Source organism: Corvus cornix, chromosome Z (assembly GCF_000738735.6).
Source record: "Corvus cornix cornix isolate S_Up_H32 chromosome Z, ASM73873v5, whole genome shotgun sequence".
NCBI classification, from domain to species: domain Eukaryota; kingdom Metazoa; phylum Chordata; class Aves; order Passeriformes; family Corvidae; genus Corvus; species Corvus cornix.
In genome coordinates, this window is record NC_046357.1 from 38,814,323 (window position 1) to 38,828,136 (window position 13,814).

Consider the following 13,814-nt stretch of genomic DNA (forward strand, 5'->3'; position numbering starts at 1 on the left):
TGCTATTAATGTGCTACAGGCTTTAAACAGCCTGGTACATCTCTGTATATGTCTCAGCCCAGTGTAACATTCTTACACTTTTGTTGTTCGAAAGGTAAAAGTCAATATTATCAGATAAATAATTCGTGCATGAAATCTGAGTACAGAAATACCAAGTGACCTAAAAGAAGTTTTCATCACTTCGTCAAAACCACATTAATATCCTGTGACTGGAGAAGGTATGGTTTTGCCTTTTTTAAAAAATTGGTCTACTCAAATAAGTGATGTGATACCATCTTGTGATAGAAAATCCAGAGACAATGGGCTACCACCTGCAAAATAGTTGCCAAGTGATCAGGACAGGCAGTAAACTGTCTCACCAAAATCAGATGGTAAAAGAAGGCAGCCACAGAATCTGTATAGCAGTATTACAAGAAACATAATGTGTTCAACTACATGTGGAGCAAGAATTGAGATTTACTTGGCACTGGTGAGGCTGCACTTTAAATCCTGTGCTCAGTTCTGCACCCCTCACTGCAAGAAAGACATTGAGGTGCTGGAGAGTGTCCAGAGAAGGGCACCTGTGCCAGTGAAGGGTCTGGAGCACAAGTCCTACGAGGAGCAGTTGAGGGACCTGGGGTGGTTAGTCTTGAGGAGGCTTGGGGTGACCTTATCACTCTTCTACATCTGCTTGAAAGGATTGTGCAGCCAGGTGGGGATTGGCCTTGTCTCCCAGGCAAGAGGAAGTGGCCTCACATTGTACCTGGGAAGGTTTGGTTTCGATATAAGAAAAATTTCTTTGCCAGGATGGTCAGGCATTGGAACAAACTGTCCAGGGATGTGGTTTAATCCACATCCTTGGAAGCATTCAAAAGGCGTGTGGGTGTAACGCCTGGGGACATGGTTTAGTGGTGAACACAGCAGGACTGGGTTAACAGTTAGACTTGATGATCTTTCCAACCTTAATGATTCTATTTATGGGAATGAGCACACACCTGCTGCCATCAGTCTAATTGTCTGTCTCTGTCAGTGTTCTCATCTTTGTAAGCTTTGGTTGTAGAGGAGCGGCATGTGGAGCTTTTGTAGGTACAACTATTTTTAATTTTTTAGATAGTCTCTTGCTGAGAGTTGGTACAGACAGGGCGTTTCAGACTCAGTTGTAAGATTTTAACATTTCTCCCTTAGTTGTGTGTAGATAAAACTATGGGGAGCAATTTGAAATTAACACAGTCATTTCTCTTTTGCATGAGCATGGTAACATGAAACATAAATTATAGATTTTATTTCTCAACATCAGTATGCAGGAACACACTGGCCTTTTTTTCTCTTGCACTAAGATTTGATGCCTTGGATATTTTTATGCTTCTGTGTGGTTCAGCTGTTATGCTAGCGACTGCTAGATGAGATGGATGCTGTGGAAGTTTTTAACGTATGTTATGAGGCATTTGGAAATATTTCAAATGTTAGAAATCTTTCATAACCTTGTCTGGCTGACACTTGTGTCCTTGTATAGGCCTTCCTTTTTGTATTGAATACTTTGGTGTTTAGTTTTTTGTAAGAATTCATGCTTTCCAGTTTTTGTAGCCATGTACACAATGAAGAGTCAACCCTTTTTAGTTAGGATTTAATGATCCTGTTTTGGTTGCTACAACAGTTACAAGAATAAAAGTGAGAAAAGAAGACAGAATCTTACTTTTGATGGGGTGACAAAATGGGGATATGAAGCAAAGGGGTACTTGATCTTTCCTCACACCCACAAGAAAGTGCTTGCAGAGAAGGAAAGGAAGAGAGAAATCTTTGCTCTGCCAGAGGAAGGAGTGAACAGGACGTCTTCCGGATGTTAGTACTATACAGGCTGTGTGGGGAAGAGACACCATAAAAATGCTTTCTAGAAGCTCCGTTGAAGCAGATGTCTTTTGTGGCAGAAATAGCCAGGTGTAAAATATACGTTTGCAGGACTCCTTCCCCCACCCCTCTCTTTCCCACATATTTGCATGCACATCACTGATTTTTTGGTACAAAGGGAACAAGGATGTCAGATAAGGAAGACTCAGCCCAACATGTTATAAACATTACAGATGAATATTCTGGGAACTGAGAGACTACATCCCCACCAGTGCACTCCTTCCAGTTTATCTCTTCTCTGTGGCTTGGGTGTACCTGGAAAGAGATTCTTACCCACTAGCATAGTGTAATGCTATGTGTGTGGTTGCCTTCCAGCTCCCAGCTGGAGCAAACCAGCATAGGTGCATCATGATTTTTGGGAACCTGCATATCTCTGCTGGACAGGAACAGGGAACAGCCTAGCCTTTTGAAATAACACTTCTTTTTGGTGGACAAGAATCTGGCCAATTATTATCCACAAGTGGGAACAGGAGCACATATGTAAAGAGGGAATTTTTTCCTGGTCTCAGAAATTTTCTCTTCTTGTTTTTACATGGGCCGGTCAGTTTTAATTCTAGGATAGTAATGAATGTTTTCATCTCACTTGTTTGCTTTGTGACTAAGGTTTGTAAGTACAACATCAGATTTTTCCATTGCATCTACATGTTTCACAAATAATTCCCAGGCAGTGACGGGGAACTTATATTACTGGCAATATTAAAGACTTTTAGAAAAATAATGGAACAGTGTAATTTATTCTGTGAAAAAGGGACTATGAATCCTGGCGTCTTTTTAATCTGCTCTATGTTTTGGTGCCTTAGATATTTTTATGCCTCTGTGTGTGGTTCAGCTGTTATACTAGCAACTGCTAACTGAGAAGGATGCTGTGAAAGTTTGTATTGTACATTATGAGGCATTTGGAAATGTTTAAAAATAACCTCTGCTTCTGTTCCCTACTGGGATATTTTTGTTGGCCATGTTAGAAGCTTGTCATTTGATTCATTGAGAGCGACTTGTGTTAGTCTCTTAAAACTCAGTGGCGAGTGAATAAAAGGTCAAAGCTGGTATGGATAGAGCCTTTACAAGACTTTGAGAAGAGGAGTTAACAGTCAAAATGGTGAAATGTCTTGTAAAAATCCAAACCAAGAGAAGCATTCATTTGCGGATGGTTAACCACTGCAACAAGGAAGTGTGCATTCGTTTACTGCGGCATGGCTCCAAGATCACAGCCAGAAGGGCTGGTAAATTTACATTTATTTTAATCAAACCCTTTTTTAAACCCTCTTCCCCTAGTTTATGTTAATAGTTTTCCTTTGGAAAGGAACTGTACTGTAAATGACATCTACAGCAGAGAATAAGGACAAATTACTGACGGGAACAAAGTCGCAAATAGAGAATGAATGAGAAAAAACTTAAATTTGTTACCTTATCTAACAGAAAATTGTGTATTTACTTGTTAATTGGTAACAAATGGGGGACTGGAATTTGCCTTTGTATTTTTCGGGGACTGAGGTGGAGGGGAATACTTTGAAACTGTAGTGATTTATGGCAACTAAATCGTTGTTAAACTAGAAGGTAGTAGATTTTGAGTGTGAGCTGAATATAGGAGTTGAGACAGCTCAGCTTTTTACTTCCATACATTTTCCAGACTGTAACTTTCTTTGTTTTATTTTTCTAGATACGAAATAATTTCATATACTGAATAATAGTACTAGGGCTGGTGGAGGAAGGTGCAGCTTGGGCAGAGTCTGATTTAGCTCTCTTTTTCACTACACACAAGAGAAGTGCAATCCAAGGAAAAAAAAAAAGCATTCAGTATTGCTCTGGACAGCACAGTGGTGGTTTTTTCTAGGAAATCCCATTGCCAGTGATCCACTGGCCCCTCTGTCAATAAATATGTCCATTTCCTTAATATCATAAGCCATTTTGAAATTTGTTTTTCTATGCTTTCTGTGGCACTGTTTGCTTTTGATACTTTGGCATCTATAGGTTGAATGATTTCAGTTTTTACTAACCTATATTAAATTTTTGTATTGAATATTCATTTCAGAAATGGGTTTTTATCAAAGAAAGTTCTGGCAAAGACTAGAATATTTTTACTATTTTTGTATCTGAAAATAAGAAAGCAGTAAGTGCATTAAATATAGGAGAAACTGCTTCTTGCAGTGGTTTGTCTCTGAGTAGGAACAGCTACTGGTTGCCTTTGCTTCTTTTTCCTGAGTTCACCACTCAGGAAAACCAATGAGAATGCATCTAATTGTCTCAATTCAAAAATAGTAGCAAAATTGAAAAAGCATTATTATTGATATATATTTTGTACTCTTACATCTCAGAGGTTAAATACTGGCTCCAAATAGATGCAAGACATCTTGTTGGTTTAATATAGTAACACCAATCATAAGATATTTGTATGTTGGGATTGCATTGGTTCTTAAACACCTTGATTTTGCAGTCCTGTTCATAGTATGTTGTTCCTTTGGAAGTACACATGCAAATATATATATATATTAGCATATAAATTATGTATACCAGCACCAAAGCACTGGAGTTAGCTTGTGCAAAACTCCTGACATGGGACGTGACTCCTTGGGAGAACCCCATTGCGACCACTTCAGAACAACACTGGCTTGTGCCAGGAGAGGTCACCCAAGCTGAGTGGGAATGCTGAAATGTCCCACTTGCCCTTCTGCTAAGCTTTCACATCAGTGCTCAGCTCTTTTCAGCCTCGCTGTCCTCGGTGTGGTGCTGGACACTGAGTCACTGCAGTCCCACCACCAGGTCCTTCTTTCTCTGAACTGCTGACAGATGTACATGGCCTTCTCATTCCTGCTCCCACGATACACAGTTCTCTCTCCCTGATGCTTCCTTCAGTCCTATTGCTGCTTAATCCTGTTTCTGGATGGGGATCAACTGCTCTGGGTTGAACTCCTTTTAGGCCGAAGGGAGGCATCCCAGAATGCCTATTGTGCAGCATGCACTGCTCTGCTTCTGTACTCTGTGCTTTGGGTGACTTTTGTGGGGTGTGAAAAGAAGAGCAGTGGCCTCCTGTGACTGTAGTAGCCATGACTTTAAACACTGTGACACACAACACAGCTGGGAGGCAAGCTGTAATGCCGCAAAACATGCAACTCATGTGAACTGGCAGCTGGGACAGGGCTTTACTTGCTTCTAGAAGTTCCCATTAGACTAAAGCAAACAATAAAGGCCAGCAGAAAAGCCAGGTCACTGCCTAAAAAGGACTTACTATAAACTGTCATTGATTAACTCTCCTTGCAAAGCTATAACAGGTGTCTTTTATTGGCACGGGATATGGGTATGGTACAAATCTGTGACTTGTTTCTGAGGGCAGAAGGTCTGGCTGTGATGCAAATCCTGCTTGATGTAGATCCTGTGCAGGGAAATATTTAAATTCAGTGCAATTCTAGAGTCTGTCTCATTTTTCTACATTTTCTTTGTGAAAATTCAGGCACTTTGCTCATGTGACAAAATCACCTTGTCTTTCCTTCTGAAAGGTCATTCTCTTCATAGTACAAATGAATTTTGTCCACATGGAAAATGAGCAAAGGATAGACAATATTTCTAGAGGAAGAAGTAAAAAGGACAGGAAGGATTTGTCCTAACTGCAGCCTGGTTGGCCTTTTTTGTTTACATGCATGTATGTAGTGTTCCCAGCACTGTTCTCTCTGGACTGTATCTAATTTTCCATTTCTCTATTTAAAATGAGGATGTATTCACACTTGTTCCTTTCTCCAATATAAAAGGCCATTACAGGTGTGTAACTGTGTTTCTGTTTCTAGTAAGAAAAGCCATGTGCAGGATATCTGGCCAACAGACAGTGTGTGAACTGAATTTTTAAATAAGCAGATGATACATTTTTCTGGGGTGCTGTATTTCCAGCAACTGCAGCTTCTTAAGAACGGTGGACCTAGAGCTGACCTTCATCTTGTTAATCCTCAGCTGCTGGTTTTGGCCCTTATAGAAATATTAGCAGCTGACAACTTTTATGCCAGACCTCTTGCACGTTCATGTTCACAGCAGATGACCGCAGTAATCTCACGTTTTATTCAGCTGTTTATGTTCCTGGTTTGGAGCTATCACAGTATCTGGTGGAAGAGGAATACTGAGTTTCAGCTAGGATAACAAGATCTCTGGCTTTGAAGAATTTGTTCAGTTGCCAGAGAAGTGCAGCAAACTTTTGCTGTGGAAATATAAGAAATAAATTTGAGTTTATTTACCTGATATTCCAGTAATCTGTATTAGAAGTTTCTGATTTATGGAATGTAAATTGCTGGTAAGAATATAATTTGAAGAATGGAAAGAAGAGATTCTTCTCAAATATAAATTAATTCTCAACTTACAGTCCTTTAAATCTAAGCACAACATAAATTTTAAAGGTTATTAAAGAAATACTAGACTTTTCAAAATCTTGCCAACAAGTGATACAAAATGATAGCTTTCTAAAGATAGTAGCAAAATAATTTTTATATATGAATAGGAGCAAAGGATTTGCAGTAGAGTTGTAGAATAATTAAAGAGTACTAGGAGTTGTGTTTGCTTTAACTTTTATATTCTCTTTTTCCTTCAGAATATTTTGAGGAATTTTTTCTTTTAACTTGATATTTTTACTTCAGATAACTGGCTCTCTTGAGGGCTAACTGAAAAGTAAAAAATCTGAAAGACTTTCTTCTCTCTAAAATTTGTGCTACTGGAACATTCATTGTACTGAGGAATGATTTTGAATTTTGGTACTTTAATGTTCTGTTCTTAGGACTGCACAAGCTTTGTAAGTGATATGTGCCATAATGATTTTACAGTTATGTCTTTTGAAACCATCAAAATATGAATGGCCTGACATACTTACTTATATATTACAACATGACTGGAACTTTGTTGGAATCATTCATGTTGACCATGGTTAATAACCTGTTCTTTCTTCAGTCCTTGACTTAAGAAATGTTGTGGTGTTACAGGGAATATGAAGGAGCAAAAAGAACAACTTTATATGTTCAATCTTTTAAAATATAAAATGAGTTTGCAGCAGCAAACTTTAATGCTCATTCTAAATTTTCAAATATTGATTTACACTAGTATTTGACTGATGTAAAATGCAGTTATTTTGATTTGGTAAGTTTAAATAACAAATAAAGGTGTTGAAAATTCTTCTTAGCAGTTGAAATTAAATAGTGGAATGTAAATTAGACGTATGCTTCAGAACTGTAGCACATTACAATTTTAATACAAAGCCTTCAGAAAACTCTGATACGGAAAGGTTCCTCTGTTGCCTTCTATCAACAGGTTAATCTCAAAGTTGGAAGTTTGCCAGTTATTTGAGAAAAATACAGTTTTCTTGAAAGTTAATATGATATTTGTTGTTCATGCTCACTAAGTATTTTATGCATGCTGGAAATTACTCTGGGGAGGAAGAGGAGGCTCAAGAATCATAAATTTGGGTGACCTTTCTTTGCTGTAGCTTCAGCTGTCCTCTCTATGATGAGAAACATGATGAAGATGTATTACTGACCTTGCACCTAAGCTGGTGTAGAGTGGCCTATGGCCAGACTTCTCAAATTTGGGAGAGTAAAATTAGGTGCTTTAAACCATATTGAAATGTCTTAGTAAGTGGCTTAGCTTAAATTTTACTCATATTAAGAATAATTGAATAGCACATTTGAAAATCAAATTGTAGTACTTGTGTATATAAAGGTATGTTTAGATGCTTAATGTTGGGCTCCAGAGTTAAAAACATTTGCCTTTTGTAATTTAAGGTGTCATGGGTGTACTCTCAAGTAACTGAGTACAGTCTGATGATCCAGCACTACCTTCTGTTACAGCATGCTTAGGAGAAATATCCCCCAAATCTGTTCTCACTTCTTAGTGTTCATACACTGTTGTGTCTAGTTTCAGGCGGTTTGTATCCTCCTCTTGATGACTGTGGCAAGTATATTTCTTAATGTATAGACTTGTGTAGACAGTCAAGTTCCAGAACAAAGCATGTTTCATGCTGAAATGTGATGAAATTCTAAATTGGCTGTGGTAAGAGAGGACAGAATAGTTGAGGCAAGGAATTATTAGCCATGAAGTCAAATTAAATTTACAAAAATTAAACTACTTAGATTATTGAACTAATAATTACTGAGGACAAGTTTTCATTTCAGCTATGCACATTAGCTGCTGGAAAGAAATCTCCTGCTCTCTCTCTTTCCCTGGTAATGGGCTGTCTCCATGAGAATATATGACCAGCCAGCTCCGGAAGAAAAAAATGTCAGATGCCCATAAAACCCCAAGCTGCCTTGCTCAGTGATGAAATGAAAGGAAGCAGAAATGGTCTTTTTGGTTATTTGGCAAAAATGTGAAACCTCACCTGGAGGAATGGCCAGTGAGGCCTAGACAGCAAGGAAAAGATAAATTACAGGGGAAGAGATCTGTCTGGGCCATTTTGAATACTCAAACAGGGAAATTTCCACGAGGAAGTGTCTTAACATCATTTTGTAATGGAGGTCTCTGCCTGAATGTCCTCCCTTCCACTCCTGCAACTGAGAACTAATAGCAGTCACTGAAGTATTGATGTAGCTGTAAACTGCCAGACTTCTTTGCAGACTTATTGACATTAGAGATAGACTGGAAAAAGGAGAGTAAATTTTGAGAGGAGAGAGCTTCAGCAGAGAATGGTGTCATAAAGTCTCCTTTGTAAAGGGGAGAGAGAAATTTAGAGGAGAGAGAAAAGAGATGAAGAACTAGATGAGCAGAAAAAAAATTGAGACATGAGAAGGAGCTTTTTTAACAGGTGAGGGTGTTAGAACGCTGTTTCAACAATATCTAATTCTCATATAATGTGTTAACCTTCTCCTTTTGCTATTTTACTGTTAACATGAATTTTCATGATAATTTTTTGCCTCTTTTTAATGTCATGCTCTATTCTCAACCTTAGCTATTATCTTACCACACATTCATCTCAAAGAAATGAGGGTGGGTAGTTCTTGTTGTTATTATCATACACCAAAGACCACCAATTCACACATGTAGTAGGTATTAATTTATACCAGAAGTCAGATTGCCAGTAGAAAACAAGCTGCTCTGTTCTCTGCTTAGCACTAGACTATTATCATTGATAGCTGCATCAGACCCTCATAAGCAGATCTGATGTACTGCAGCGTTGTAAAGATACTGCCCTCTTCAAAAAACTTTTCCAGTTTTTGATAATTGTGGACAGTCTGGTTTTAACATGAAAAATTATGGCAGAATCTTATTTCCAGACATCTGTTAGATACTATTGGAAGGTTGATTTTGCCACCAGGCTGCGAGAAATTTAGTATCATTGTTTTAATCTCATTTTTCCAGGTATCCAACTGCCAAAGGAAGAGGAGATTTCAGTACCCGTGATTTCAAGCTCTCCAGTAAAGGATACTGGGGAGGATGTTGATCTTGCCATTGAACAGGAAGAGAAGATGAAAGAGGAACCCTTAACCATCTCAGAGCTGGTATACAATCCAAGTGCCAGCTTGCTGCCTACACCTGTTGATGATGAGATTGACATGCTTTTTGATACCTGTCCAAGAGCAGAGAATGAGAAAGATGATACTGATTCATTTGAGGAACTTGAAGCAGATGAAAACGCATTTTTAATTGCAGAGGAGGAAGAACTGAAAGAAGCTCGGAGAGCCCTGAGGTGGAGCTATGACTTTCTAATGGGCAATATAGAGGTGAATGCTTTTGTGAAGAGTTTCTCCAGACTTTTTCTTGTAGGCCTTGGACTGTTGTTGTTTGTGTTCCCCCTTTTCCTTGTTCTCTTGGAGTCGGACCTTCAAATCTCTTTCCTTCATGAAATCCGTCAGACGCCGGAGTTTCAGCAGTTTCATATTGAATATTACTGCCCCCTTAGGCAGTGGATGGCTTGCAAAATAAACTTCATCCGTGATATACTGGGCAGCTTTTAAACTTTACATGAATATGATACAACTAAGGGCTATATTCAAAATTTCAGTTAGTGACAGCTTTCCATAATGTCCCTGGGCCCATCTGTTGGCCTTTATATCTTCATGTACAGATTTCATTCCAGACTCTTCAGAGTCTTAAGTTCCCTTTACATACTAAAATTGCCGTTTTAGTTACAGACGTATACCGTCACCTCTCAATAACAAAAAAGAAGCTTTATTTTAGTTACATTTCAGACTTCCTGTTCGTTTATTACATTATAAAAGACAGGGTCACAATAAGTTTCATTGTCCTTAACCTTTCAATCCATGACACTAAAACTGATGATACTGAAAGAAAACTTTTTTGAATATACTCCTTAGTGCAACAATCGCCTCTAACCAATGCCTATACAAGCAATGTTTATGCTGGGTTTTTGGTTTTTGTTTGTTTTTCTGTTTGTTTTTTTACCTTTTTATGTGTTTAAATATTTTGGTAAATTTTTAGTAAAAGACAACTTACGATGTTATTTAAATGTACACATTGGTAAGAATAATGCAGAGAGGCATGTAGGACGTTTTTAGTGTTTTATCAATTATTTGTTTTTAAGCTATTGGCTGGAGAACGAATTAATTTATCGTAGCTCTATACAAAGGCACTGTGTTTGGGAAACACACAGGAAGTTCACTCAAGTTCAGTAGGGGCTGCCTAGGGGAGGTGAAAGGACAGCAAGTACGCGAAAGAATTTCTGAAAGGCACAGCTCTAAAGCTTGGGGAATTGGTCAGAAATGAAATGATCCTTCCTCTTATCTGTCAGGTTGTCTTCCACTTTATCAGTTCTGTAGAAAGTCTTTACAAGATAGTACAACTATGTTTAGAAAGAGGTTGAGTCTTCAGTCTAAATGTAGATTATTGTACATAATGGGAGACAATAATAATAAGTAGCAAAAATAAAAAAAAAAAAAGAAAAAAAGAAAAAAGGAAAAAAAAATAAAGAAAAAGACCCAAAACTAAATCAGTAGGTGAGTGACCTACTTTTAAAAACCATAAAGAAGAGGAAAAGGTGAAAAAGGAACAAGTTTTTCATATTTCTTTTTAAAAGCAAAGCATTAGGCTGTACAGTTGATATAAAAGTAATCTACTGGCTCACAGTTAAAGGCTTAAACACTTTAAGAGATGCATTTTCATGCTTGATGCCCTTTATGACTAATCTCTAAGACAACATATTTTCTGTGCATACTAATATACTTCCTTTCACATATAGCAGCATACTTACCCTCCTTCCTTGTTATTATGAGCCCTGTTACAAGAACTAATGCTGTTTTGTGTAACATGGATTTGTATGCCTAAAGGTATTCCAACATAGCTTAGAGAATATACTTACGTAAAATCTTGTCAATGCTGAGAACATTTGAAGGCCCTCAAATATAGCACAGAGGTTGTATTTATGACAAGAAAGTTTTTATTGCTCCTCTCCCACAATCTTAGTGCAGCCTTGTTTCATATTTAAATTAAGGAACTTGAATTTTGGCTTCAGAGTCTTTCTCCTGCTTAGACATCTATGAATTGGAGACATATTTGAAGCTATTTTATTAGATGTGCATTTAACACATTGTAATCACATGTCTAATTCCTACTAAATAAATTCCTTTTGTTTCAATATCAGGGAATATCTTTTGCTTGGTTGTCTCATGTAAGCCTTTGCAAGTGTCTAGTTTTAAAATGGCAATTTTCATAGAGGATTTCTCCTTCCCTTCTAATCTTCTCCAGTTTTTAAAAGACAGAACAGTTACGGGACTTAGGAGTTCTTTTCCTCAGCTGAAAACTTTTGGATTGCTATTCATCTCCCCTTCAACAAAGACTAAATTAAACAACTGTGGTTTTTTATTGTCTTTGTTTGTCCTTGCTAATCTCTTTCCCAGAAGAATCATTAATGATTAGTTATTTAATGTCTATTTCTTCCTGTGCTACTTGCAGCTAAATGATCCTTTCCCATGAGGTAATAATCATTCAGCCTAATAGAAATGGAGAGTGAACTAATGTAGATACTTGGTCTTAACAGGTAAATGAATTGTTGCTAAACAAAGGTGTCAGGAAAGGTGTTTTCAGTGGTGAAGACTGTGAGAGCAGACATGCTGCTGGACTGTGATGACATGGTTCCATTCAATCTCCCATAAAGTCTGATTATTGCTTAAAAAAAAAGTTAGATACTCTAGTCTTCTCCCTGTGAATTACAGCACCCCAGAAGTAGGAGTATTGTGATGCTTGATTTAACTCTGATCAGAAAATAGATCAGTTGCATGAGAACATAATCTCAAAAATTGTGCAGTGCAGTGAAGTTTTATGGAGGGTTAAATGCAAGTGTGTGTGCACATATGAATGCATACATTCAGACCTGGCCTTCTAAAATTCTCCCCTTCCTTCCTGGTATGCTCTGGTCTATCAAAGTAATTTAACTAAAAGTCATGAGAGCCTTAAAGGCCAGGACCATGTCATACACAGAAGGATATGGCTGGGCACATTCAGAGAAAGTAGCAGCTTTTAATTAGTAAAGATGACAGATTTGGATTATGGAGTGTCTGTAGGTACAATATTGTGTATTTCTGTCTGGGCTTGAATTATATTGTAAAATGTTATGTACTTGAAATCGATTTCGTGGTTTGTCTAACATTTATAAACACAACTCTGGGAAGAATTAAATATGGTTTTGTTTCATGGAGTGTAAGGGGAAAATATACCTGTAACTTGAGCCTTATCTTTGTACAGTGAATTTCACATTTCTATATGTCAACATCCTAATTGTTTTGTATGTTGATATGATGGCAGGAATCCCTAATAAAATTACACTGGAGAAAAGCTTTCTGCAGTTATGACATTTCTTACGAGGAAAGACTTTCTATAAATAATAATTTTTGTCAAGAAGTACTTGGAATGTAGTATAGTACAGATTTCTTACAACTCTTACACTGTTTTTAATATAATATTCTTTCTTTATCAGCTGGAGAGACACTAAAAAGTACTTTAAAATAAGATGTTATTAACATGGTTTCAGGCTCATTTACCAAGAAAATATTGATTTTCCTGGTTACCACATAAGAGTTAGTTGGGGTCCTGAGATAAAATTGATAGACACAGAATAAGAACTGAGAGGCTGGTTTTACAGTCAGGCCCTGGCAGTGGACATATGGCTGCAACCTTTCAGAGGTAGGTCTGGCTAGAATGTTATGTAGGAAAAGCTGTGCTTTCTAAGATTGAGTTGATTTGGAGCTCTGACAGAGTAAAAGTATTTAGTAAGAAATGCACAGTCTGCAATGAGGCAATTGAATATAATTGTCAGGAGCTAAGAGAAACAGAAGCTAGTTCCTGAGCACATAAAACATTTAGATGAAGATATTACTGTACTGTATAGAAAGTGCCAAAATATAAATAGACTCTGTCAATCAAGAATGTAAAAGAACAGGACTATATAGTACAGATAGACCTATTTATTCAGTTAAAATGATGTAGGTTATAATACAGCTTTCAAAAGAGGTTGTGTTCCTGCTTTAATGTAAGAATCCTGCTTTAACATAAGAATAAAATATATCCCCCTCAACATTGTTTGCATTCTGAAGTCCCTACCATAATTTATGAAACTAGCATTTGTGAAAAAAAAGTATTCTGCTTTGGGTAGAAACTCAGCATTTACCATAAATTCTTTCTGAATAATCACACAAATTTCTGTGAAACTACAACTCACTGAAATGTCATGCTAGTGGTGCATTTGAAGAAATTAGGTTGCATTAATTGGTGCTAATGGTTGCTGTAGGTCCTTGACAAAGGTGTGTTGGCCAAACTGAAGGTCACAAGCACTAGAAGGCAAGAAACCTCATTTGGCAGTCAAGGTATGTTTCTTAATATTTTGTTTGGTTGTGTTAGATTTTTTTTGTGTTTAAATCCCAAAGGATGTAATTCTCTTTTCTATTTGAATGTATTTGCTGTAGATTTCCTTGAAGCTGTTGTTTTATATGGAGAAAGGCCTGAGATACCCTCTGAAGATC

The 13,814-nt window shown here is 37.4% G+C and overlaps 1 protein-coding gene across 4 annotated transcripts in view; it reads left to right on the forward strand.

The window, feature by feature from the left end:
* The window catches only part of FRMD3 (FERM domain containing 3), a 136,373-nt gene extending 123,740 nt beyond the window's left edge, over positions 1 to 12,633 (forward strand). For all 4 annotated transcript variants that reach the window (XM_039567277.1, XM_039567276.1, XM_010403702.4 and 1 more), the window contains one exon: positions 9,202 to 12,633. In XM_039567277.1, the coding sequence (XP_039423211.1) occupies positions 9,202 to 9,797 (596 nt within the window). In that variant the 3' untranslated portion in view covers positions 9,798 to 12,633. The remainder of the gene's footprint in view (positions 1 to 9,201) is intronic.
* The last annotated feature ends 1,181 nt before the right edge of the window (positions 12,634 to 13,814 follow it).